Source organism: Apteryx rowi, unplaced genomic scaffold, assembly GCF_003343035.1.
Source record: "Apteryx rowi isolate R43461 unplaced genomic scaffold, aptRow1 scaffold_933, whole genome shotgun sequence".
Classification (NCBI taxonomy): domain Eukaryota; kingdom Metazoa; phylum Chordata; class Aves; order Apterygiformes; family Apterygidae; genus Apteryx; species Apteryx rowi.
In genome coordinates, this window is record NW_020451242.1 from 95794 (window position 1) to 123705 (window position 27912).

At 42.4% G+C, this 27912-nt stretch overlaps 2 protein-coding genes across 21 annotated transcripts in view; both read right to left on the reverse strand.

Moving 5' to 3' along the window:
- TENT4A (terminal nucleotidyltransferase 4A) overlaps positions 1 to 2289 on the reverse strand; it is a 79336-nt gene extending 77047 nt beyond the window's left edge. For 11 of the 20 annotated variants that reach the window (XR_003257900.1, XR_003257898.1, XR_003257893.1 and 8 more), the window contains exon 1: positions 1152 to 2289. Coding sequence is in view for 5 of the 20 variants with exons in the window: in XM_026091966.1 (XP_025947751.1) it covers positions 1152 to 1972 (821 nt within the window). In the remaining 15 variants the exon portion in view is untranslated. The remainder of the gene's footprint in view (positions 1 to 1151) is intronic. The other 9 variants (XR_003257902.1, XR_003257903.1, XR_003257905.1 and 6 more) reach the window with 4 other exon arrangements.
- Positions 2290 to 17416: 15127 nt separating this feature from the next.
- The window catches only part of SRD5A1 (steroid 5 alpha-reductase 1), a 24068-nt gene continuing 13572 nt past the window's right edge, over positions 17417 to 27912 (reverse strand). The window contains exons 3-5 of the mRNA XM_026091971.1: positions 24780 to 24881; positions 23273 to 23423; positions 17417 to 20290 (exon numbers count right to left, since the gene is read on the reverse strand). Of these exons, the coding sequence (XP_025947756.1) occupies positions 20224 to 20290; positions 23273 to 23423; positions 24780 to 24881 (320 nt within the window). The 3' untranslated portion in view covers positions 17417 to 20223. The remainder of the gene's footprint in view (positions 20291 to 23272; positions 23424 to 24779; positions 24882 to 27912) is intronic.

Below are 27912 nucleotides of genomic sequence, written 5' to 3' on the forward strand. Positions count from 1 at the left end.
GATAACTTTAATGAACTCAATGCCTGATGGTTCCACTCAAAAGAGAAAAAGGAGGACACTATCCTTAAGCACCAGTCTCACTTAAATTTCTCTGCCTGTAAAACTGTTCCCTGTACCCTATTATTCTTATCTATTTCCCTCTAGGAATATGCAATGCCTTTACTCCTATGTACATACAAGGGCTCTGGATTCTACGAGTTCCAAGAAACTATTTTTGAAATACCATCAAAAATCTATAGTCAATGTAGTTAGCACATTTTGTGTGAATAAAATGATTTTAAAACTAGAAAGCATTATTTCCCCTTGACTGAGTAAAGTTTGACCACATGAAATAAATCTCTTCGAGCACCCCAGAAGTACTTTAAGTTCTACACCCTCGCTGCGCACAAATCAGACCAGACTGAATCATCTCTTTGAGCCTTAATATCTATCCATTAATATGAGAAAGTAACAATCATGGAATAGGATAGCCTTCATAAAGTGTATTCACCCTTCAGAAAGCCACGATTTTAGTTCAGACATCGGTCGGCTCAATTTATTCTAGTGCTAAAGCGTTTCCCTCAAAAACATTACAAAAATCACACTGGCTGTCATGCTTATTTCAGCCATAGGGTCAGGCACTTAAAATCAATGTTCCTAACTCTCTTCAAAGCTACCAGTCTGCTACAAACTATGCATAGATACTTAAAAATTAGCACAAGGTTTTTGAGTTCCTCTGAACTGAAGCCTTCCACTTACCCCTGCAATCTGAATTGACTCCCTGGAGCTTTCAAAAGCTTTCCCCTCCCATCCCTGCTTTAATTACTACAGGAATCATTTCAAGCAGCACTCTGATAGTGGCCTGATATCTTCATTTCTCAACTTACTACAAGGCAAGGCCTAACCCACTGTGTCTGATAGTTTCTAGACACTGCCTGCATTGCTACTTCAACCAGGAGCCATCAAGCCAACCACGGCCAGAGGTGATTTATGAAAGAAGCTGGTTTAACACCCCCACCCCCGATCACCACCCTCGTTGCTGCAGTCGGCGGCAGAGGAGTGTGTGCAGCCCCAGCCCACCCTCCCTCGTGCCTGGGGAGGCCGCATGAGGAGCCGGCGAGCATCCCCTTGCCCCTGGGAAGGTGGAGGCCTCCGCGGCCCTGGTTGCTCACCCCTGCACGCCCGGGCTGTATTTCCTGGTCTTCCAGGGTGTGCCGGGGCTCTGCAGTGCTGGCTGCGGCGGCTGCCGCTGCTGGTGGGGGGAGTTGTTGATGGCGACGCCGCGGCTGCCGGAGAGCAGGTAATTCATCCCATAGGTGCTGGCTTTATTCTCCCGTTTCCTACGGCTCGGATGGTACTGGTGCTGCTGGGGAGAAGGAGGTGGCGGCGGGTGGGGGCAGCGCGCGAGGTGCGGGGGCTGGTGATGCCCGTTCACACTGTTCACTTGGTTCTCGTGGAAGTTAAAAAACTCCCCGGGTCCGGCCCCGCTGCCCAGCAGCCCAGGAGGAGCCACCACCGCCGCCCGGGGACCGCAGGAGGAAGAGGAGGAGCCGCCGCCGCTGCAAGATCCCGAGGAGGAGAAGCCGGGGCTCTCGGTGCCAGACTCCACCGACGAGCAGGAGGAGGAGGAAGACACGGAAGGCGATTTCTGCAGCCGCCGCCCTCCATCACCGCCGCCGTTCGCCGCCACGGGGCCGGCGGCGGCAGCGGGAACCAGTCCGGTCAGCAGGGCCGGGGGGGACGGCGAAGGGGAGGGCGGCGAGGAAGAGGAGCAGCAACCGCCGCCACCGGGAGTCCCAAGCCGGACGCAGCTGTGGTTCCGGAGCGGGGAGGCGGTGGCGGAGTCCAGCGCCGGGGAGTTAAGGCAGAGGTAGTGTGGGAAGCTGGCGCCGCCCCGGCCCCCCACGCCCTGTGAGGTCTCCCAGATCTGCATCCAGAGCGCATTCGCGGGGCCTTTCTGCTCGGGCTGGATCCAGGCCACGCGGGGATCCATCCACACCCGCCCGCCGCGTACTCTCTCGCCTCAGCGCGCCGGGCCCGGCAGCGGGGCTAGACACAGGCCGGGAGCAGGGGCATGTGTCGCGGGGAGGAGGGCGGCCGGGCGCGGAGGTGAACCGAGCCCGGCCAGACGAGGCGAGCAGGGCTCGGGGAGGGCGGCTCGAGAGGCACGGCGGCGGCGGCGCAAACTGTACCCGGCTCGGCGCTGCCCGGAGCGCTCCGTCGCCGTTCCAATGTGGCGTCCCCCGCTCCAGAGCCAGAAACAGTACTGCGCATGCCCCGCCGATTTTAAACCTTCACCGGAGGCGGCCGCCCTGGCAACCGCACATGCGCGTTGCCCGCCCCTGGGGGAGGGTTCGGTCCCGCCGAGAGCCATGGGAAGGGGAAGGAGGAAGGACATTGGGAAGGCTCCCCTCCCTCCGGCGCCCTCGCCGTGGTGCGCAGGCGCGCCCGGGGGGGGGGGGGGGAGGTGCGTTGGAATGGCTCGGAAGCTCTCGGGAGAAAGGAGCGGGCTTTGCTGGTGCTGCGCCTGCGCGGGGCAGCGACCGTTACCCGCCGCTGCAGCGCTCTTCGTTGCCGGCGGTGCGAGGCGAGGGCGGGCTGTTGCCTGGCGCTGGCGTCGCTCGTCCTCCAGCACGTACCGCGCGGTGCTGACGGCACTCTAGCCGTGCTGTGCTGCTCTTCCGAGCGGCGGGGACGCGGGTTTCTCCTCAGGCAGCAGGGAAGGGCAGGGCTACTCGTCGGCAAGCTGGAGCCGTCACTCGGAGGAGTGTCGTGACAGCTTGAGCCGATGAAGTGCGCGGGAGCGGCAGCGGAGCCAGTAGTTTTCAGCAAGCACCATGTTAGTTCTCTCCGTGTTTGGGTTCTTTCCTTTGGGGAGACACAACCCTATATCCATAAAAAGAACAGGAAGGATTTTGAGGAGTAATCTAAATGAAAAGTGAGTAAAGGTAGATCTACAAAGGAGCTGGGTGCCGCGGAGCCACAGGAGAGCGCGAGAGGAAAGATGCCGATTCCCTGAAGGAAATGGGACACCCAAAGGGAGGGAGACCACATTTATGCGTACCGGCAGCAACACACATCAAATAAGCGAAGGGAGGCTGACCACAACCAAAGGGAAGGCTCCATGCTTTTCTTCTTACCATCAAGAAACGACCTTGAAATACTACGTTTACATTGGATACCTAGGTTTTCCCTGGGCTAGACTTTCAGGGAGTTCAGTGCCTGTTCCAGGGAATGTTTATGCAATGTATAGGTTTTATACGCAGTGGTCATTGGTTATAATGCACACAGTTGTTGGAGCTGGACTAAACGCGGATACCCCATGTTTCTTCTCTGGTCTGAGGATCTGCTTTAACCATGAGTTTTGAGAATGCTGTTCCTGTTTTCTTTCTAGTCCTGTGATTTGGCCTTTTCCTTAAACAGCTTCAGCATATGTATGGATCAAACATCCTCTCCCCGCAGTACCCCTCAGGATCTCCAGTGGTCCAGTCAGTTGGATATAGCCCTGATCTGACTGCAGAACAGCAGAGAGAAGGGTTGAACATGCACAGTGACAAATACTACCAGGGAATCCCAATTATAACATCCCTCGAGAGCAGTTGAATAGTAATCTTAGGTGATCTAATGGCTTGCTGCCACAGAAGAGGAGAAAAGGAGAGGTCCCACTCTTCCTAACCTACTCCCTTTCCCTGCCTGACCACACACTTCACCTACACCCTTGCTCTAGCCTTGATATTGAGCAGTGAGCCAATTTAACTTGTTAATCCAGCAGAAAACTGTACTAGGAAAAAAAGGTAATAGTTTTCAGCAGGAGTAGCGTACATTTTCACAGGAAACACAGCCACAGTTGCCTTTTGGATGATTATATTTCAGTTTCAGCTTCAGCCAAATTCATCTTTGATTTGGCGACGGTGGCAATAATGGAGTCATTGCTAACTGTGTAGCTGATGACTTTGACAGTCCTGATGATGGCAATGCCAATTCTGTGCATAGTTCATACAATTTGGTAAATAATGATAGTAAAGCTGAATATCTAGGGAGGATCTATATACAAAACGATGTTGCCTAGTGCTTGCTATTAATCTATTCTTTAATGAACACTCTAAACTCATTAACACAGGTAAAGACAGTTAGTATCTCATACCTTTAATGGGGTTCAATTTACATCCCTGAAAATGAGATGAAAATACAACATCCCATCCATGTGATGAATTCTGCTCTCTGAAGCTGGGTATTGCCATGACTGATTCTATAAGGGTGACACAAAGGCTGAGAAACTACCAACAGATTTTCCAAAGGTTCACGCTTTCCAGTATGACTCCCAACATTTTCTCCCATATGACCTTCATTCTGGTCACCCACCATCTCCTCGCAAGCCTCCAGCACATCACCTCCTCCACACTCACCAGTTTCATTCTCCTTTTTCATACACTTTGCTGCCCATAGTGTGAATGGAGAAGACATAGGGAGAAGGGTTAGCAGTAGGTCTGACATGACACCTATCTACTGAAGGCAGGAATAGTCAAGAACAGGACTAACCACACTCTCTAGCTGGATGGGAGGGTGAGAGAAAGGCTGTCCAGCTAAGGATGTTCATCTGTAACATGTAACCCTGAGAATGTGCTCCTCACCAGGAGACATTGACAGGAGGAGGTAGAGGGGAGAAAGTTTCCTTAGCTGCACTCCTGTCACTCTTTTTTCAGTAAATACATTCTTAGGCAAGAGAGCGGAGACACAGATTTCATATCTCAAACTGAGCTGATCATAATGGAGAGACAAGTAGAAAGGCGGAACTGGAGTTTCTGGTTCTTACAAAGCAAGATTCGGTGCATTCTTTTAATCTGTCCCCTGGAAACACAGGCTGCCAAGTCGTCAATTTTTGCTTCTGTCTCCCATTAGTGAAGGCCTAACATGAGTAACCCCGAACAGACTAAAATTATGTCACCTTTCCTTCCTTAAATGTTCCACTTAGCTCAATCTCTCCTCTTTCTTGGCTCAGCATGCTCTTCTGATGAACACTGAGCTTTGGCCAAACTTGGGGTGTTGAGGCATGTAGTGAGAACTCCATGGCTTCAGTCTACACCACACTCTGAGCTCTGCCAGAGACTCTGCAAGAAAGGAGTATCCCACTGGGAGCTACACACAGCAGTAACTATGATAAACAAATGAACAGCTTCCAATCAGAGTCATAGTACTGGAGGTCAGACTGTTCAAAGGTGGGTACCCAGCCATGGAGCAGTCAGACCTCCCATCCAGCTGGGAAGCACAAGAATCATTGGTCAACTGCCTGAACAATTAAATTAATGCAAATTAATGCAATGGAAACCTTGAGCTTTTTAAAGAATGCGTAAAATTCTCTGAACCTGGCCAAACCATGTCACTACCAGTGCTGAGAGTTAAGATCTGTGCTGCCAATTAGTCTTGCAATGGTGAGAGAAAACAGCAGAACAAAATGTGTTGAATGAGTAACTTGTGTATGGTCTCTACCTCTTATTTGCTGAGTTCATCTGCCATAAGTTAGGAGGAATTTAATCAGGCTAGCCATGCAGACATCTCCACAGAAGTGGTGATTCTGAACATAAAACCATTCTATTGTCCTTTCCAACTGCACATATACATCACTTATTGCTTGAAAAGTGCTTCTCTAACAACTTTGTTGCCAATTATTTTTAATGCTTCAGTTGATTCTTCCCCTTACTGTTGGCCTATGCCATGCTATCCAGAGGTCATCCTTTCTGAGAGTAGTGTTCTCATGGGATGCTGTGTCAAGGATTCAGCCAATTCCTACGTGAAATAGGCTCCTCCATCTCCTTGTCTGTATGGATTTACTGGCAAGTGCCCTCTGTGCCTCTGATGGAGATTCTCTCATGACCGTTCTCTTCCATAACTTGCCTAATAGTACCAGTCTATACCCCCATACTGCCAGCTGGGATGTTTGAAGAGTTCTACTGCAGAAACTCATGGCTGTGAAGTGCAGACCACTTCATAGTCTTCCCTTGGGTTGTATCTGTCAGGAGCGGAGAGCAAGAACCCTGAGAATCTGCGTACAATTGCTGTCCTGAGGATGTGGAAGCTGCCTCTTTTACCTTTTGCACTCTACTTCTTCCTTCTGTTCTCTACTTTCTGTTTCCCTGTGACAAGAGAACTCCTTTTGCTATCCTGAGTGTGATATGTCTCTTGTAGATGACAGCCTTATGGTGCATAATATGCCACTTAGCCTGGCTGTAACAGTCCTATTGCTTGGTGCTGGCTTGGAAATTATCTGTCTTTCCTAACAATGACTCTGGCATAGGGCTGGAGGACAGGGTACAAGTGGTTTGTTAGCCACTTTGGCCTTGGTTGTGCCATCTGTGGGACAGACAGCTATGCCTCCACTTTCAGCACAGCTGCTAGGAACAATTTATTGATGTTTGTAGTGCATGGCATTATTGTTTGCTGGGCCTGATTTATATCTGTTTCAAACTCTCATTTGGGCTACATGAAACCCAGAAAGAATTATAGATGAAATATTTTGGTCTCACAGAAGATACATCTGCAGTTACCTAAAAGAAAGGAGAAATGGTCTGTGACTGTCTCAAGGGAGATCTCATCACACATCCAGGAAAGTTTCTAATCAGATCTGCTAGAACAAAATATTTACAGTATACATTATGAAAGATAAAACCTCTTCTAGATAAAGTGAGAGCTCTGGCTGAGTGCCCAGCCTTGCTGCCAAACAACTGGCTTTGCTGTTGGAGCAGAAGGAAGAAAAAGGACATATGTTTCTCTGGAGGAATCTGTACAGAGGTTAACAGAGGTAAGAGAACTTGTTCCCACAGACCAAAATTAGCTGGAGAGTTCACTAATATCCATTCCAAATGCTTGTTTGACAGCCTTTAAGAAAACTGATTTACTTAAAATGAAAGCCCATTCAAAGACTGCCATTCAAAATGACCATGGAATTTTATTTGCTTGGCTGAAAATATGGTGTTATGGAAATCAGTCTTTAAAAACAATAGGAGAACTGTGCTATGCATTTTGTATTTTTCCTCTACATTTTATGCTATACTCATGTGCTTTAGCACATAATTAAATCACAAATCCCTAATAAATATAGGACCAAACTCTGCTTCAGGTAAGTACCAGCATTTCTTTTTGTGCTCCTCCTGTAAACAGTGCTTTACCTTAAATTTACCAGCACAAACACAAAAAAATCTGTGTTAGTCTTGGTATTATAAAAAGAAATATAATCTACCATGAATAAACAATCTCTTCTCCATAGTTACATTCCAGATAGGGAATAATATTGAGAAATCATTTGGGTGACTTGCAGAAGTTTGCTTTTCCCAGCTGGCCACACTCTCATTGGCTCTCCTTTCCACTCTACCAAGACTGCAAATGCATGGGCCAGCCTGCATCATAGCTATCTTTATTTACGAGGAACAGTAGATTTGGGGTTTTTTTGTCACTGTTTCAGATCACTAAGTGAAATATATTTTGCTAAAATGAAATTAACCTGGGGCAAAAATGTGTTATAAAGTTAGATTTTCTTAGTCATGAGTTGGAAAGAACATGAGAGGTGACCAAGCACATCAAATGAATTTCAGGTATCTCGTATGCAAAAAACCCTCTTGTGATCAGTTCATAAAAATTCCATAAATTGTCTATGTATTTCTTAAATTGCAAAACAATCCATTATATGAATAAAATACTGAATAGTTGGGGGGGGGATTAATTATAGTTGTTTAGAGAAAGTTTGAGCAGAGAATAGGCTAAATTCACCAAGTGCATTATTTATTCCAAATATCTATCAGTGTTACATCAAGAATTTTTCTAAAGGCTGGCTCCCACTCATTTACACAGGGAACTATAATTCAGAAACAACAAAAATAGATGTGTATAAACAACATGTGTACTAAGCCGAGAATTTAACACAAATCTCAGATGCAAGTTTCTAAATATGTTTTCCCAGCAACCCTAATGCTAGGTTACGTGATAAAAAGCTTGTCTCCACACACACACAAAGGAGCACAGAGGAACCATTATCCCTCAGGTGGGGGGAACCCCGATAGCCCAGTCAGAGAAAGGGAGCTGCTGTCCCAGCTCCTCCCAGGGCTGACACAGGAGGGCCATCAGCCCCAGGGGCTGGGAGTGGCATCCATCATGCTGAGTCAACCGGAGAGGCTCTCTGGTTCACCTTATAGACTGTGGTGGGTTACTGCCTAGTGGTGTGGGACACATTATGGGATGCCGGGGAAAAGTATTTGAGGATTGTAAAAGACTTATCATGAGATGTTTGGTGGAGGAACCAAAGACAGGGAAAGGATCAAGTTGGTCTGGGAAAGGACAAGCGTGGGAAAATAGAGAGATAACACGATAAAAGAGACTGGTCACGTGTAAACATGTTGCTGGTCAGTACACTTGTCTGATCATGTCCTGCACCTGATTACTCAATTTCTAACTATTTTCCTGGGTGCATGTGTGTGTATGGAGGTCTAGGTGCCAGCAGCTGGAGACAGACCATGGGTCACAGGGACCCGTGTGTCTATGGTGCCAGCAGCTGGAGAGACTGGAGTAAGTGAATATTTAAGTGCCAGCAACTGGAGTGAGTGGGGTGCACACGTCAATGTGTGATGGTTACTAAATATTAAACCGGGCTAGCCAGTGAGTAGATTAAGTGGTATGAGAGCCAGGAATATGTGTGTCTCTGAGTAAGACAACTGGAGGGGTTGGCTGTCAGGGCCCTGGCAGGTACTAATAGGCCTTAATGGCCCTGAGCAGCCTCACCTGGTGCCTCCACCAATGCACCCTGCCCATGAACACAGGGGCTCCATTTAAACTCAGCCCTGGGTCTCCAGTCCCTATCTGTGCTATGTTGGAGGAGTGTTGGTCTACAGCTCAGCTATGCCTGTGCCTGGCCAAGGGCCATGTAGATCTGGACCCCAAACTGTGAACTGATGTCCTAGCTTGACCTTGACCTTGGCCATGCCATGGACCTGCTTGGCAATCACTGGATCTGATCCTGAACTGTGGTTTGATTTCCTGTCTTGACCTCAGACCTTCTCGCCATGACATTGTCTTATGGTCTGGATTCTTGGTTGAACCTGACAACCATCTCTGGGTCTGTCCTGCTTGCCTTGCTCATATATTGTGGAACCGGGTCCTAACTAGTGGGGCCCTGCACTGCTAGTCATGTTACCCCCTTGGCTCCTAGTTCCCCATCCCTTGGGGAGCAGCTGGCCCTTGCTGCTCCCTGACTTCAGCTACTGGAGGGACCAGGAGGCTCAGGCCAATGGCCAGAGCAACTGGTAAGGTCTGGGAGTTGACTGAGAGACCCATTTGTGTGTGTGTCTGTATGGGAGGCAACAGGGGACAAGAAGATCCAGGGCCAGTTAAGGGATACATTGAGTGTCTAAGCCTGCTTACTGGAGGGACCCAGAGTGTGTGTGTGTTTGTGTGTAGGTATGTGCAAGGGAGCTTTACACCAGCAGCAGGAGTGGGGTTACAGGCCTTGGTCTCACAGGCCCAGGTGCCAGTGGCAGGATCCATCCTGCCACTGGCAGGATGAGAGCAAGGGAGAGCAAGGATCCAGGACCAGTTGCTGGATGGTGCATAGGTCTAAGGCCAGTTACTGGGAGATGCATAGTGTGCCTTTGGGGGTGTGCAAGTATGCATGTGTGAGTGAGGGGGTCTGTACCAGCAACTTGGAGTGCTGCTGTGGGCATTGATGGCTTCTAAGCCCAGGTGCCAGCAACTGGGGAGACATGGGAATCCAGGGGCCAGCTGCTCGACAGACTGAGTATCTAAGGCAGAAACTGAATCCCTTCTATCTATAATATTTGTGTTACAACAGCTACAGGAGCGTGTCTGAAGCTTACTTAACCCTCAGGGTAGTTACTAGAGTTACTGACTACATGGCAAAATAAAGTTGCACCTCAGCACATTTCTGTTCAGAATAAAACAAAGAGGGCGCCTTGCAGAATCATAGTCATTTCTTGGTGCAAATGGACAGGGTTTTCCATCAAGTTGCAAAATCTATAGGAAGAAACTGTTCTTTGTTTTGAATACTGACAAAGCAGAAAACCCTAGAACAAAAGAAGAAAACATTTTCACTTATTGCTCACAAAATACATTTTTCACTTCTATAGCTATTTTAAGTTCTTACTTACTGTGTTGTATCACCAAAAAAGGGAAGATCTAAGACAGTATATTGTTGAACAAACAGATGGCAGAATGTGAAAGAAGCTGATAGCAGCAAAACCATGGTCAGACCAGACTAGAAACTAACCTTGGTTTAATGTTCAGATATAATGCTTAGGGAGATTTTTAAGCCCAATGTTGTTATGGGTAAAAAGAAAACATACCTTATATGTTAAGAGTTTAGTATTAGTGTAATTGAAATCTTAACAGTCTAATCAAAGAATTATTAGTCCAGATTCAACTACTACTGAAAAAGAAAACTATCATACAGGAAAAAGTCACATTAATAACAGTACAGTTGAAATTGTTATATACACACACTTCCTACTTTCTATCCCTTTTCCTGGTGTTATGATTACCCTTCCACTGCCTCTCTCGTTCCTGATGTCAAAGGCTTTAGTCTGGTGGGAATGGGTACAGTGAGTTGTCAGCATCCTGAGTCCTCTACTAGGAGGAGTGTGATGTTACTGGTGATTGTTTGCCTCTCTTTGCTCTAGGATCTGCTTGGGATCATTTTTGCCTGTTCGCTAACATGTTTTTATACCTTTCTTTTTCTTCATTATTTTTATTAAAGACTAATAAGAAACTCTCATAGTAATGCCACACAGCATCCTTATTGCCTCTGCCTTTTTTATCAGATAGCTCTTGTTAAATATTTCTGGTAATAATTGACACAACCTTTTACAAATGCCCTATTCTTTCCTCTGTATACAAGCTAGCATTGAGAGCTTATCTGAGTCTGGATGTGATGCATTTTCCTTTCAAAATACACTTTAAAAAGATATATATTTTCCTTTTTATCCAGGAATATCTATAGGATGTTGTGTCATTGATGACCTTATGGTGTAGATTATACCACTGTTATTTTCATCTGCAGCAGGAGACAGAAATCTCTCTCTCTCTCAGAATGCTGACTAGGAAAGCTCAGTCTTCCTCTACTTTGCTAAGTCTTCAACCCTAGGAAGCAATCCCTGATCAACAGGCCAAGTCACCTGCTACATTGCTCAGAACTAAATTTCCTGAAGTTCTGGTGCAGATTTAAATAATAAAAACACATTTCCCAAGCAGCATCAGATTTTGAATTGTACTGCAAGTCTTTATAGAATCCACATGTCATAGAGACATTGTTTAGAAGGGACTGGTGGAGGTGCTTAATCCAGTCTCCTGCTCACAGCAGGATTATCACCAACAGTAGATCTGCCATGGCTGTGTCTGGCTAAGGCTTCAAAACCTGTGAGGATGCAGCTTACACACATGCCACTCCTCTCCCCCTCAGTGTAATCTGTTCTAATGCTGTGCTACTCCCCACTCAAGAAGTTTTCCTTAATATCCAACCTGAAGCCCCAAACTGCAGTTTGTGGCTGTTGCTTCTTCTTGTACCATCTGCCACTACTGAGATGGGTTTAGTTCTGTCAGCTCTGTACATGCCTGTACTACAAGTAGTTTAGGCAGCTATTACATAGCCCCTCAGCCTCCTCTCCTCCAAAATAAATGAGCCCAGCTCCCTTAGTTTCTTGTCATGGAACATGTGCTCTTGGTCTCTGGCCACCTTGGTAATCTTTTGCTGGACCCTCTCCAGCTTCTCAACACCCTCTTGACCTGGGAGGGGAGAGCAGCAAACAGAGGCAGCAGTTCATGCAGAAGGGCACAAAAAAGTCGCCTTCATCTCCAGTCATAGTATCGTACACTTCCTCAGATATGGTTATGACACACCGCAGAGCGCATTCCCCAGTAGCTGTTGGATTTGCATCAGCCGTGTCAGAGGCTTCCACCCAGACAGACTTTCTGATGGCGGATGCAGTTCTGCAGGTCTCAGGCTGCAGGGAGCGTCTGGAGCCTCTCTGTGAGGCTGGGGCTGACAGTCAACTTTTCTGCAGAAGGTGTGCTGTTGTGGACAAGTTGTGTTGCCAGGTAAAGGAGTTATGGGAGGAAGTAAGCAGGCTGAGTAGCATCCGAGATGAGCAAGAGCTAGATAGGATATTTTCAGAAACTCTATAGCTTCAAGAGTCTCAACCACCCACAGCAGTGGAGCAGAAAGATGGGGGAAGGGGAGAGTTATAGAGACCATGCAGTCAGCAAAACAGGGCTCAAGCAGGGATACCTCCAACAACTGCATGCAGCTAAGGAAGTACCTACAAGACAGGACTATGGGGAATCCTCTTGCACCCCTTCTGGGAAATCAGCATGTGTGGAAGAATGGTTAAGTGAAAAGGGGCATGATCTCTTAGAAGTGAGCAATCCTGTCTTCACAATAGAGGGAGGATCCCGCGGCTATGTGAACTGTCCTTGAGCATTCCTAGACCATTACAGAAGGGGAAGACAAGTAGTGGTAAACAAGTAAAGGAGGGGGCTGACAAGCCCCTCCACGTGAACAGCAACCTTGCACCAATCATGTATTCGCTTTAGGCGCGTGAACAGAGACTGTAAACCAATCATACAGCTACTGCTAGTGCGTGCTTATTGCTTGTCTATATATACTCTGTGTAAGCTCTAATAAAGGGAGAACGACCATACTCATATTGAGACTCATCGTTACTCCGGGTCCGTCTCCCACTCCGACAAGCATGCTCAGATACTTCTCTGAAGTGCCTGTACACAAATGCATGGGGAATAAACAGGAGGAATTAGAGATCTGTGTGCGGTCACAGGGCTGTGATCTCATTGCAATTACAGAGACATGGTGGGACAGCTCGCATGACTGGAATGCTGCCATGGATGGCTACGTGCTTTTTAGGAAGGACAGGCCAAGAAGGCAAGGTGGAGGAGTCACCCTTTATGTGAGACAGAACTGGAACGTATTGAGCTCTGCTTAGCAATGGATGATGAGTGGATTGAGAGCTTATGGGTAAGGATTAAAGGGCAGACTAACATGAGTGACACTGTTGTGGGTGTTTGCTACAGGCCACCTGATCAGGAAGAAGTAGATGAGGCCTTCTACAGACAGCTGGAAGTAGCCTCACGATCACAGGTCCTGGTTCTTATGGGGGACTTCAACCACCTGATATCTGCTGGAGGGACAACACAGCTAGGCACAAGCAATCCAGGAGATTCCTGCAGAGCACTGATGATAACTTTCTGACACAGGTGATGGAGGGGCCAACGAGGAGAGGTGCACTGCTGGACCTTGTACTAACAAATAAGGAAGGGCTGGTTGGAGATGTGAAGGTTGGGGGCAGCCTTGGCTGCAGTGACCATGAGATGGTGGAGTTCAGGATCCTGCACTTCCCTTTGTGCACCAGAGGGCTGTGCTGCCATTCAGAGAGACCTCAACAGGCTGGAGAGATGTGCAGAGGGGAACCTCATGAAGTTCAACAAAGGCAAGTGCAGGGTCCTGCACCTAGGGAGGAATAACCCCCTGCACCAGTACAGGCTGGGGGTTGACCAGCTGTGCAGCAGCTCTGCAGAGAGACACCTGGGAGTTGTGGTGGGCAACAAGCTGACCATGAGCCAGCAATGTGCCTTGTGGCCTAGAAGGCCAATGGTATTCTGGGCTGCGTTAGGAAGAGCGTTGCCAGCAGGTCGAGGGAGGTGATCCTCCCCCTCTACTCGGCCTGGGGGAGGCCACATCTGGAGTGCTGTGTCCAGTTCTRGGCTCCCCAGTACAAGAGAGACAGAGCTACTGGAGCAAGTTCAGCTAAGGGCTACTAAGATGATTAAGGGACTGGAGCATSTCTCATATGAGGAAAGGCTGAGAGAGCTGGGCCTGTTTAGCCTAGAGAAGAGAAGGCTGAGAGGAGATCTTATCAATGTGTACAAGTATCTGAAGGGAGGGTGTCGAGAGGATGGGACCAGACTCTTCTCAGTGGTTCCCATCGATAGGACAAGAGGCAATGGGCACAAATGGAAACACAGGAAGTTCTGCCTGAACATGAGGAAAAATGTCTTTACTGTGAGGGTGACAGAGCATTGGAACAGGTTGCCCAGAGAGGTTGTGGAGTCTCCTTCTCTGGAGATATTCAAAACCTGCCTGGATGCAATCCTGTGCAATGTGCTCCAGGTGACCCTGCTTGATTAGGGGGGTTGGACTAGATGATCTCCAGAGGTCCCTTCCAACCTCAACCGTTCTGTGATTCTATGTATCAAAGCCCCCTTCATTTTCAACTTACCTCCAGCCCTATGGAGACCTTGGTACTAGTTTTATCGGTCTTCCAGGTTGCCTCTTGTTATTGCTGGCATGCGCTAGTTAATTTGCATTTCCTTGTGTGGTTGTGGCATAGAATGAGCTAAAGGGATGCCTCAAACAGTAGCATTGGCCTTGAGGGGAAGATGAGAATGCACGAAGGTACAAGACCTCCTGGGATGGTGATAAAACGCGTATGTAGCAGAGCCAAGCGTGGTATAGTTTCAGTCACTCGCTTCCATCATCCTCCTTCTTCATCAGAACTGAATACATCAGTTCCACTAGACAAACAAACCACCCCCACTTCTAAAACTCTAAACAACCCAACCAAAAAGACCCCACAGGCCAGAGGTAAGTCACATGCTTTGTTAGAGAAATCTTCCCTGCCACCTTTTCCATTGCAAAGTTGAGTACAGATTAAGTTTAGCATCCCTTATTGTTCTACACATTGTGTAGTGTCACAAATAACTGATGAAGACCTCTGCTAATGACATTTGGGGGCTTGTTCCACCATGTGTTGTTATTTGCTTCTGTAGTCTACATCTGGGAGAAATACAACCCTGAACTAGAGGAGGGGACAGTCCTTTCAATTGCTGCTGTGACTTGTGATTTCTGCTCTCAGCAGCATTCAATAAAGATTGGAAGCGATAACGCTATATACTGTCCCAGTAAACCCACATCTATACAGTGTCCCAATAAGACAATTCAGAAGTATTTGACCTGATTTTACATGTAACAAAATAAGTTAGATAATCAGTACGTGTTAAACAGTACTAGTTAACCTAGTGTTAATGCAGACACCAAGTGCTAGAAGATGACATTATTATTTGATAAAAAGTAAGACATGGTTTGTCTTTGTCAAGGTTACTTGTAATTTATCCTTTTTGATTGGAATCAGAAATGGGAACATTCAAGAAAATCAGAAAGAGTTCTGTTGCAATACATTTAAGCCAATGCAGATTGACAGATTACCTATGAAATATTTCCAGCTTTCAGAAATATAGAAAAGGCACTGTGTATGCTTGCTAATCTCTGAGATTTTAGCCACAGTAGCAAACTGGATTACATTTGCAAAGGAGTTACCTGTTTTGTCTGCTGTCAACTGAAATTAAAAGCTGTTGTCATGGTAATTCACCTAGTATGAATAATTAGGAAACAAAGCATTACTACTTCACTTTTACTGCCTTTTGCTAGCAAACCTTTCAAAGGTGGTAATTACAGCATATTATCAGTTGAGGTTTAGAACATCTATCTTCCAAAAACATTGCATAACAGTTTCAGTCTAAGAAAACTGTTTAAATTGAGACTTTTGTCTAGATGCACAATGCAGTAGTTTTATTCTGTAGTTTTATAAAATAAAACTTGCATAAACCTTTGCCTAATCAGGAGCAAATAACCATTTAGGAAAAAAAATAGATAGCAATAGCAATGGAGCGTTTCATAAAAACATATATGAGTAAGTTGCAGCATAACAGCAAAGAGACTGAACAGGATAAAGGAAAAATAGATACTTCTAAATAAGAATTTAAAGGTAAAAATAAATTGACAAAGTAGAGAGCTGCAGGGACTAATTTACAAAGAGAAGAGAAATCAGAGGGAAAAACTTCTTCCACCAGCAAAACCCACATGGTATCTAACTAGAAGACCAGGCCTCAGTGAGCAAAGGGAGTAACAAGTAGAGAACTGTGGGAACCACTTGTCATGGATAGGGCCATTTTGAATGAAATCTAACYTTTTGCTTTAATCTAGTTTTTAAATCCAGAAAGTGAACTGATCATAAAAAAATACAAGGACATGAACTTATAAAATGAGTGAATTAATAACAAGATAATGCACATACAAGTCTATCTCAGTATGACTGCTTAAAGAGATAGACTTATTTGAAAAGTACATTATTATTTTTGTCTGATGAGATTTTGGGGGACTGTGTCCCACATGCTTCCATGCTGATCACTTCAACACTACAAATGGACCTCTGCAGAACAGCATTAGGTCTTCCAACTCAGCAGATCAAATGACATCTCTTCATAGAAATAGCTCAAAAAGATTTAAGTGTATCTTCTTGGTAGCATTACTGAGAATATGCTAGAAGGCAATGACAAATCTGTGTTCAGATCAGTAAGAACGCTTTGTATAAGAAGGGCTGCTGCTGTATGGTCCATAACACCCTCCTTCCTACCATTCTAAGCCAGGGATCTAAACATGATGTCCAGGTCTGGGATGTCACAGAACAATTTTTAGGGAACCCTTAGAGGTAATTAAACTATTACAGCAGAATGCAAAACTTTGCATTAGGCTCATCCCTTCAATTGTCTTCCAATAAGAACTTCCACAATTGCTTGCTTCCATGTGTTTTGTGTGTGCATGTGTGAACATATTTGCTGATAGATATTTGTATCACTGCAAAAAGTGGTGCAGTTTTATCCAGAGGTTTGTTTTCCTGACAAAACTGACTGATGTATGTGTGAAAGACACTCCTGATGAGAAACTATTACTGATAAAACTTAGTAGTATAGAACAGGCTGATACATTCTCATACTATAATAATCAAAAGTTTCAGTTTTTTTTTTTCCAAAACAGGCTATAAAGYGTTTGCAGCAGGTAGTCAGGATTTCTTGCCTGCTGAAAGACTGTAACTTCATATGACAAGTCATTTGTGTTTTCTTCATTCCTCAAAATGATATGCTGCTGAAACAATTAAAATAGTTGAAATGCCAGGTTCTATAGTCACTTCAAAAGAATAGTTCAATTAAACTAGCAGCAGAAGAGAATCCAAAAGAGTATTCCTCACCCCTTGCTTCTGTTATTCTTTAATCTACAGGCAAGTGTAGAATATGTCTTTCTAATTAAAAATGTATCATTAGACAAACTAAGTTTATCTTGTGACATTTAATAACCTTTATAAATACATCTAATCAAGTTCCTATATGCCTCTGGGTATTCTAATATAACCTAGCTACTAGAGTCCTCAAGACCTCCTTTGGGATACTGGAATTACTGGTACAAAAGCCTTGGCCAACCTTCACAAGTTATAGTTATATATGATTACTAACAGAAAGAGAAGTACTAAAGCAACACACACCACAAAACATCTTTTATTAGTAAGACAACTTTAGCAAAGATAGAGATGCTCTGAAAAGAGGTGTCTTTCCTTAAATAGCTACAGCTATTATTACTCAATAGAAAGCATACATATTTTCTTCTTCTGGAAAGGGCAGCAAACAAAGTTCATTTTCATACTATGTGTATTTAAATGAAAGAATTTTGCAATATTAGATGTTTTCTGACAGATAAACTCTGTCAAAACCCCATGGGGGGGGGGAAGGAATCTAGTAAAGTATGACAAATAAGTGGGATACTGTTCAAAAAATATATAGGATTGGACCAAGTTAATTATATATTCTTCACCAGTATAGTTCAGTCTTTAAATGCAAGGATGAACTGTCCAAGTAAAATTCTGTATTTTACCTATGGAAGCTTTCAGCAGCATAATATAATGAGAATATAGAATCACTAAAACCAAACAAAATTTTCTTCTGCTATTTTTAAATAATCCCAATTAACCAGAATTTCTAAATTCACTGACATTCACATCCCATGGAACTCAGCTTTTCCTTTTCTGTAACAAGTAAAAGAGAAAGAACATTGATAAGCTCTGAGTATTACACACATTCCATCCTGCTGTACATAAACCTGAAGTTAACATTACACAGCCAGAACCAGCTAACCTTTTACTCAAGATAAATATTTAGCAGCATAGAACAAGAGCAAAACTGAGGTATCAGTACACATTTTCTGTAAACTTTGATTTAGTTATACACAACTGAATGAAGGTAGTTACTCATCCCTTGAATTTAAGGAAATATTTTTATGTCAAAATGATGTGAAATAAGTCAGAATTACTCTGATCATGGATCAGAAGATCATATGATCATAGATATATATATTTTCCTTTTACAAAATTCCCCTCCAATAACCACGCACATAATTGCATATATCTGGTTCAAAATATGTACCATATAATAATAATGGGAAAAATGAGAGCATTTTTATTCTCAAGGATTTCAACTTTACTTCATATTGGATGAAGTTATGCAGGTAAGTTATCATTAAAATTACTAAACATGAAAGATTATATACAGGTGTTTGTCACAATAAAAGCTAAAAATATGTTTACATACACATTTTTTGACTCCTAGTACATATTGCCTATAGAAGTTTTTGACAATTTATGTTGCAAAAGGAATGAATACAAATTGTTGTATGCTGTTGTGGTATACAAGTATGTGCATGTATAATATATTTTCCTCTTTTATTCATTCATATCAAGAAGTAAAATCCATTACTATGTATTATTGCAGAAGAAAGGTGAGCAAAAAGATTCAGTAAGAGAGTAATAATAGCAGTTAGGAGTAGTATTCTGACTACAGTGTTCCAGTACCTTACTCATTCTATACTCAAAAAGGCATTAAATAATTCACTGTCCCACTCAGGTATGCTTTTTTTTTTTGTAGGAAGCAGCAGTCAGATTAGGCATTTGCATTTGGTAATTTTACCAAAGCACTGCTGTCTGTGGACCTGTCTTTTGGACTTTCAGTCTTGCCTCCTTCAGAGGCAGAACTTTGAGCTCTGGACAAAGCTTAATCCAATACCATACTGGAAAAGTCAACATCTGGCAAAATTATATTAGCAGTTTGTTTTGAAGAACACAAACATACACCATGTAAACACATCAGAAAACACTCAGCAAAAGCTTGATTCCCATAGATTTCCAAAGCACATCATCAGCATTTTTTATTTTTTTAAGTTTCCTGTAGAATTCTTCAGATTCTTTAGAAATTCTAAAGATTTCTTTATCACCACAAACATAAAAAGGACACAGATGTGTCCAAAACTCAAAAGTCAGTATACTTGGGCTACTATCATGTTTTTGAAACCCCTCTGGGGTCTTTCAAATAAAAGAGTGGGGGTGTGAAAATTGTCATTAATAAAGCAAGAAACAAATACTAAAAGATTCCAGGTTTTTGGAATATAAAACCACCTAGATCATTATCAACAGGAGAAAGAAGAGACTGGATTTTTTTTTAAGCAGCACAGTTAAGTGTTCTATACAAAATCTTGAGATTTTGTATAAAGTTAAAAAATGTTACACAGAATTGTTAACAGTGCTAAACCAGCCTAAGCATCCCAAATAAGGAATGTCCTCCCAAAGTGTTGGGTGAGAAAATACATTTTGAATCTTATTTGAAATAGTTAACAAATTGGAAAAATAGATGATTAAACCTTAATCTATTATTTGGGAAAGATACCTCTAAGGCTGTCTGTATAAATGGCATTAATTATAATCTATGCAGTGTCCATGTCTGTGTAAGAGTGCAAAGAGGAGGAGTAACAAGCAGTCTGTCACCTAAGAGCAATTATGTTCATCTAATGTCCTTCTCTGCATTAGATTCTCCCAGAAGTATGGGGAGTGGGGGGGGGGGGGAAGGAGGGATTAGGAAGGCAAAACAAATCAATCTCATTTGTGTATGCAGGCAAAACAGCACACAAAACACTATCCAAATTGTATAATAATGGTGACAGGCTCACGGCACAATCCTCAGAACAATGTGGCTAGATCAGATGAAAATAACAAAGGACTGTATGGGCAGAAAAGGAAGCAACAGAAGTCCTGTACAGTATGGTAGTTTCCATGATGTGAATTCAGATACAGATGCTCCAGAGCTAGAAAAGCATTTCCATTCCTATCACTGTGTCCAGAAGACAGTTTTTTTTTTTTTTTTAAAGAGGAAAAACAGTAATAATAGCACTGATGCAAAGGCTTTATCACACTGATGATCGGAGAATATTAGCTGGCTAATGCTTGTAAAGTGTTAGCTGTTCCAGAAAGCAGACATTTCAAGAACACTGTTACCACCAGAACAAGTTCGTATTTCAAGCACAGCTCAAAACACAAATGGAATCAAAATTTTTCTCGACTTTGGGTAGTCTTCAAATTTCTCAAGGTACCATCTGAAAAACAAAGATAGAAATCTGATTAGTATTGCATCTTCAAAAAGCTAATCAAGGAAATTAAAGTAATTGTACAATGCTTTCAAATTATTTGCTGTATTTCTTTGGCTCTAAACCAAAAAAAATGTCTTTAGAACCTACTGGGGTAGAGTATCACACTCATCCTAATGAAACCTAATCTCCAATTACCACGAGACCGACCTCCACGAGACCGACGTTGTGAGAGCAGCCAGGGATAGAACAGCCTGCTGTTGTAAAATGTATAATGTAATGTATGGTATTGTAGAAACAGAGGAAAAAAATAGCAGCCAAGTGGATAACATGCATTGAATTTTATAACAAGTACATGCAGGAGCAAGAGATACTTTACATACTGGAACAGTCCTGTTTTGGATTGAAATATCTCCAGTTCCAGTCAGGACATGGATAATCTAGTCAGACAGACTACCCTACTGCTAATTCCCCTCAAAAACCTTYGCTATTTTCCAATCTAGACAGTTTCAAAAGAACACATTTATAGCACTACCAAATATTTTTCCTTCTCTGATCACCTTACTTGACAAATACATTTCCCGCCATTTTCAAATATTTTCTGTTCTTGTACTTTAACATGGAAAATAGGAACTACTTTCACCTTGGCTCCACTAAGGTACAGGTTTTCATATTGACAACAATTGAAAGATCAAAGCTGGGATCAGCAGAGAAGAAACAATAACTGACTATAAAACTAAATTGCTGCTTTTGGTGTTCTGCCGATTTTCGCTTTCTATCTAGAATAAGTGCTTGTGCCCTATCTGAATGGTAATACATGCAGGGGAAGCCCTGTGGATCCTTCTATAGGAGACATGCATTGAATGATTACCTGCAGCTGTGGGAGACCAGCATTACATTAGTTACCTTCAGTCCTTTATTCCAAGTTTTTCAAAGCCAAAATCAAAATATTTCACTTAAATGGATTTGATAGTCTTAGTTCTGCTTTTTTTTGTACCCCTTTTCCATTTTTATGGATTTCTCCTTTAATGCAAATTATTTCCTTTAGCAACCTTCATCTTTCTATCATTTTCTGTAATTAAAGAACTCTGAAAGAGTTCCATCAAGGCTTAAGATGGAAGGAAACAAACCACAGAATCTTAGCCTGAAGAACACAACATACAAGGGGAGGTTGAGGACTGGGATTACTTAGTCTGGTGATAAGGAGCCTAAGGGGCCTGTTATCGCTGCCTACAGTTCCTGGAAGGGGAGTTACTTAAGACAACAGAGAAAAACTACAAAAAAAAAAATCCTATAGTTCGGATGCAATAGTCCTATGCAACAGTGCAGGCTGGGGACTGATTGGCTAAGTAGCAGCTCTGCAAAAAAGGACATGGACATCCCAGTGAACAAGTTGAACACAAGTCAGTAATGGACCCCTGCAGTTAGGAAGGCGAACTACATACCAGGCTACTTCAACAAGTGTGGAGTCACGACAACAAGGAAAGCACTTATTCTCCACCATTTAGCAGTTGAGAGGCTGCATCTAGAATACCATGTCCAGTTTAGAGCTCCTAGTCCAACAGAAATGTCCACAAACTAGAGAAGAGTCCAGCAGACAGTCACTAAGGTGGTTAGGTAGCTGGAACATATGATATATGAAGAAAGGCTGAGTGCAACAGGTTTGTTCAGCTTGGAAAAGAGAAGGTTAAGGTGGAATCTAATTGCAGCCTTCTACTACCTACAAGGAAATTAGAAAGAAGACAGAGCCAAACATTTGCTGTGTGCCTCCACAAGTGGCAGGGGGTACAAGCTGCATCAAGGAAAATTCCAGCTGGACATAAGGAAAGAATTCTTCCTCTTGAGAATGGGAAAGCACTGGATGAGGCTGCTCAGAGAGGTGTTGAGATCTCCATCCTGGGAGACATTCAAAACTCAACTGGATGAGCCATGAAAAAGCTGATCTAGCCTTGAAGTCAGCCCTGGCTGATAATTGGATTGGATGACCTTCAGATGTCTCCTCCAAACTAGACTGTTTTATGACTCAGCTCATTAGCGGTAGATAATAAAACAAGGAGAAATAGTCAAAGGTGACAGCTTGGAAGATTCAGGTTGGATATTAGGAAAAACTCATTCATGGAGAAGGTAATGGAGAACTGGAACACCCCAGAAACAAGGTGAAGGAAAATCTCCATCTCTGGKTTTTTTCCAAAACTCTGCTACACAAAACCATGGCTGACCTGATACACTCTTGGCAATGGCTATTTTCAGTCCATTTCCTCCTTAAACTGAGGTTTATTCCTTATTCAATTGAGTTTCATAGTGAGAACCAAAGCAGGAAGCTGAAAATAACCAAAATGTTTAACACTTAAATTATAAGATTAAGGTGTTCAAATTATCTTAAATGTGCTATTCCTTAAAGAGAATTCTTCCAAGAAAAGTTTTCCCTCAAACTTGACACTGTTAACAGAAGAAAAGTCAGCATACGATTACAGTACATTATCAGTCTGATGGTTTATTTACAGAATACTTTATTAAATATCATTTATTAGTCAGTAGAATTGTTGCCATAGTTTTTTTCTATACACTTGATAGATTATAAACTGTGACCGTAATGGAAGCCTATAAAATGATTTTCAATTTTTTTTAATGTTATAGAAAGAAGTTTGAGCTGCAAGGGAAAGAGGACTATAGTACGTGATCAAGTAAAGACAGTTTTCCTAAATGAGTCTATAATCTTTTCAGGCCCAGAATGGACTATGTTCATTTAATGAAAAGTCATTATTTTGAACTCACTGTGCTTTGTTGTTCACTCTGCTTATCCTTAATACTACCATGTTGAAATCTTGCAGAATTTAATACCACTCAGAGTATTCTGTATTATTCAACACTGCAGTAGCCAAGTCTTTCACAAGACTTGTTCTGTAACATCCCTACAGGATAAGGCATAATTTATAAAATGGAAATGAAGCATGGCATAGAGACAACAGAAATTAAGACGCAAATACTTACTGGTGGTGTTGTTTTGCCCGTGAACCCAAGATGAAAAGTGTGCACAATGCAAATGCAAGGCTTTGAATGGTGCAGCAGGCAAGGGCAAACCCAAACCATTCCAGGATCTCTCCAAAAAAGTTGGCTCCAGTGACATATTCAAACATTCCTCCTAAAAAGCAAGATAGATTTATTCTAATAGCACCTTAATCAAGGAGAGCTTCAAAGCTCTCTTACTTGAAGTGTAATAAGAGCTATGTCATCCATTTTTCAGTTAATATAATTTTTAAAGGCAGGGGAAGCAGTATTTTTCAGTTCAAGTTGTACTATGAAAGATCACTTCTGATCTCATTCTAGAACAGAGACCTTCTCCAGCTCCAATTTTCCTCTTTAAATCATGAAAGTGGAAAGCAGATTTACTAGTATCAGAAGCAATTTCATGCCTCTATAGATAATTACTTTACAATAATACCAAACTGGCTCTTTGATCATGAATTCAACCTTTTTAAAATGTAAAAACAGAAAATATGTTCTCAGAGTACCAGAAAATACATCTGGCATTAGTTAGGATATAGTGTTTAATTTCTTTATTCTATTGAAGTACTTCAGAAATTAAGTTAATGATAAACACATTATGAATTAAAATTGCCATAACTTTTACTCAGGCAAGTTTATTCTCTGGTTTAAGATGTGTTGCTCTATTGTTCCTATCTCCAGCTAGGTCTAAARAAAGCATACCTTAACTACTTCAATCTTGCCAATCAGTGAAATAAGTGAATTACRGTCTGTTAGACATACTGTACAGCCAATTATGCATAAACAGTATTTACATCTATTAAAGATACAAACCAACCTTGGAGAAAATGCAGAATTCAGAGGTAACTATTATTTCCTACTCTCAGAGTGTAAAATGCCTGGAATAGTCTAATGCTTCCAAGAGCATCAATAAGCCTTAACCCTTCATTAAGCTTTAAAAAAAAGTCCTTCTATATTCTGTATTGTCCCATGAAGGGCAAAACTAAAAGTCTAACTTCCTCTGGAGTTCTGTCCACTCTCCCCTGTACTTTCCTCACCACAGTAATCCTTGCTTCTTCTTCTGATTCCCTGAGATCCATCCATCTTCAGATATGGGACAACAGCCATGTTGTACACAATTGCTTAAGAATCTGAGTACCTTTTGCCTTTCTCCTGCAGTGGGATACTAATCTATGTCCTTTTTTTTTTTTTCCTCCTCTACTCACCTGTTGAGTCTCCTGAAAGTTGTGGAATGCTGTGTTAGATTCGTACCACTTTTTAAAATAGAATTAAAACTGGCCAAGAAATTCAAATGTTTGCACAAACCACATGATATCATGTAACTTACGTCTTACAATCCTTGGCTTAGGAGAAAAATGTTTCCCAAATTATGAAATTACTTCTTAATGTAGATAAACTCCTATTTCTAATCCTATCCTATCTCCCCTAAAATATAGGAAGCTTTAGAAGGTCTTCTTTTGTTATACAAGTTTCTGTAATATTTTTTACTCACCTCTTGGTATCATATAACCAGTTTCCCCTGGTTTTCTCAGATTTCTAAGAATATGATCAGAATGAATATTGATTGTCATGCCAATCAACCACCCTAGAAAACCTGAAGAGAAATTTAAAATAGTAACTTTAATACACTGAGTTGAAGTGCTTGATCAGAAAACAACCTACAGTCATATATTTTATATTACATATTAGGCAACATATTAGCTCAAAGCAGTATAAGCAATTCGAGTGACATTATGCACAATCCCAATCCCACACTGAGCTCTTCTGTCAGTAGAGCTCACAGCAATTAATAAGTTTCTCGATAGAAACAGTACTGTGAGTATAAAGTTTTATTCTTATGTTGCTAGCCTTATATAAAGGCATGTATATTCCCCTACCTTCTGCACAGAAAATCAAATACACCAATATTTGAAACAAAATTGAAAGAATCAGCCGTTCTGATTCCTACCAAAAGGACATATTTTAATTTCTTCTTTTTCACTGACAGTATGCTAGAGTTTTCACAGCAGACAACTTCTGTACAATAAAAGGAATAAGATACAGTGGATCCAGATGCAGGACTAGCAAAGACAGTGTAAGCATGTGCTTCCAGAAGTTAGGTTTAGTCTTGCTAAATCTAGTCTTGCTGAGTACTGTGGGTACTGAGCATGCATCACATTCCGTTAATAATGTTCTACAAAGAGAGAGAAAAAGGCTGTACTTTTCTAAGATCACAGAAAAATTTGTCTTACTGTCTCAACTTCAACTAAGTATTATTCCCTTTTCTGTGACCTAAGCCCAAAATGTAGTCCAAGAAATCTGTGACAGACTGAATGCTAAGAGTTTTAGGCTTCTGAGGTAAACAAAAGAATTACCAAGTCTGTACAGAGCTTTAAATTTACAGATCTGTCAACCTGGCAAATAGATCAGTGTGAATACTGTTCATATTACATGATCCACAGAACAAAGACAAATAATTTCAGTCACTTGTCACTTCTCAGCTGTGATCCCACTTCTACTGGGTAGCAGTAAAATACTGAACCAGGAAAATGTATGTTTAGATCAACATTCTTTTGAAGAGTACAAAAATAGTTTCTGCTCATCTTTGACTTCCTTTGAATATGTGTTTGGTGACATTAGCAACAGGGAGAAGTTGGAGGTACACAATAAATGGTATTACCTTGATTACAAGGTTACCTTAAACAGCACTAAACTGTGTGAGAATTGAACCACCTGAATACAACCTAATTGTGAAGACTGATGCACGAGCAGGCTCTCACGAAATCTTATAACCACCATTCCCTCCCTGCCCCAAAAAATTGCAAAATAGAACAATAAAAGAGAATTGGAAAAAGTGATGAGTGTTCTCACAGGCAGCCTGTGGGGTTTTCTTCAGCCTACCACTTGCTTTTAAGAAAACCCCCAGCCATGACAATATCCTATACTAGCCAAGGCCTATAATTACAAAAACTGAAAATGGTATTTTTCTGTTCTAAGTCATTTAGTTGTGGGTCCTCTCAAAACAGCTGGCCTAATAAATTAATCCCCACAATCCTCAAAGACCTCCAAATGGGCCAAACACTTGATTTCAGACACTTCATTAGTTGCTGGAATCGACAATGCAAGATAGGAGACAATTGTTTTTTCTTGCTTTCTTGTTTTTTGCATATGCCACTCCTAAATTCTGAGATCCATCGTAAAATTTTAATTTAATAACAATTGGCAAAAGACTGTAAAATTCCTGGAACTATTGGGTGACAGAAGCTGCAGTAATGGAAACTTCTTTCTCCCTCAAGAACATGCCACTACTAGCAAGTTTCATTTGTAAGCATAAACTAAGCTGCAGCTTTGCAGCCTGGTGCAGAAAAACCTTTAATAAGAGTAGACTTTGATTTTGAGATATTTGTAAACAAGATGTATGATATTAAGGCATTTCTATTATATTAAGGAATTCTAGCTTCTTAACATGCCTATGCAAACTAGTTAGAAATCATTCTGACCAGCTATGTATTTACACCTTGGCTGCATGCTGCTTTGAGGGGAAAAGGAAAGAGTTAAAATGCTGTCCTGAGCTACAAAAGAGATAAGATCATATGAGATCTTTCCACACTGTATCTGAACAAAGTGCTGGGAAAACTGTATTCTTACCATCTAAGTGACTGCTACACATCACAGACCTTGTGTCAACAATCAAAAGGACAGATGTAGAGACCACTTCTTCTCCAGTCTCAGCTGTAGATAGGCACCAATCACCTTGAATTGATTGCAAACTTGGAACCACTCCTCCTGTTATCACCTGGTGCTACTTAGGGGCACATTCATGCCACTTGTCCCTCTGATTTGAAATATGAGGCTCTGATACCAGGGTTTTCTACTGGCATCAAAGAAACACTTAAAAAAACCCAAAAACCAAACAGAAAAACCCCATAGTGTTTGATGCTGAAGTGTTGATTGAATACCCAGTACTGAAAGCCACAGCAAGCTTACTTCTTCTCAAACCAGACCCCCAAGCTCTGTCTGATTTTTCTGGACACACTTTCCTCTTCAAAAAAAGAGCAACAAGAAGATACATACACAAGAAAAACAAACCCTACTTCCTGCACACTTTGTATTTATTCATTTCTTAAATTCATGTAGTCATTTTGGGACTGTTCATTCTAGAGAAGAGAAGACTGAAGGGAGATCTTATCAATAAGTATGTGAAGGGAGGGCATAAAGAGGATGGGGTCAGACTCTTCTCAGTGGTGCCTAGTGACAGGACGAGAGGCAACAGGCACAAACTGGAATACAGGAAGTTCCGCCTGAACATGAGGAAAAACTTTACTGTGAGGGTGACTGAGCACTGGAACAGGTTGCCCAGAGAGGTTGTGAAGTCTCCAACTGTCGGAGTGGGAGATGGACCCGGAGTAACGATGAGTCTCAATATGAGTATGATCGTTCTCCCTTTATTAGAGCTTACACAGAGTATATATAGACAAGCAATAAGCATGCACTAGCAGTAGCTGTATGATTGGTTTACAGTTTCTGTTCACACGCCTAAAGCGAATACACGATTGGTGCAAAGTTGCTGTTCACGTGGAGGGGCTTATCAGCCCCCTCCTTTACTTGTTTACCACTACTTATCTTCCCCTTCTGTAATGGTCTAG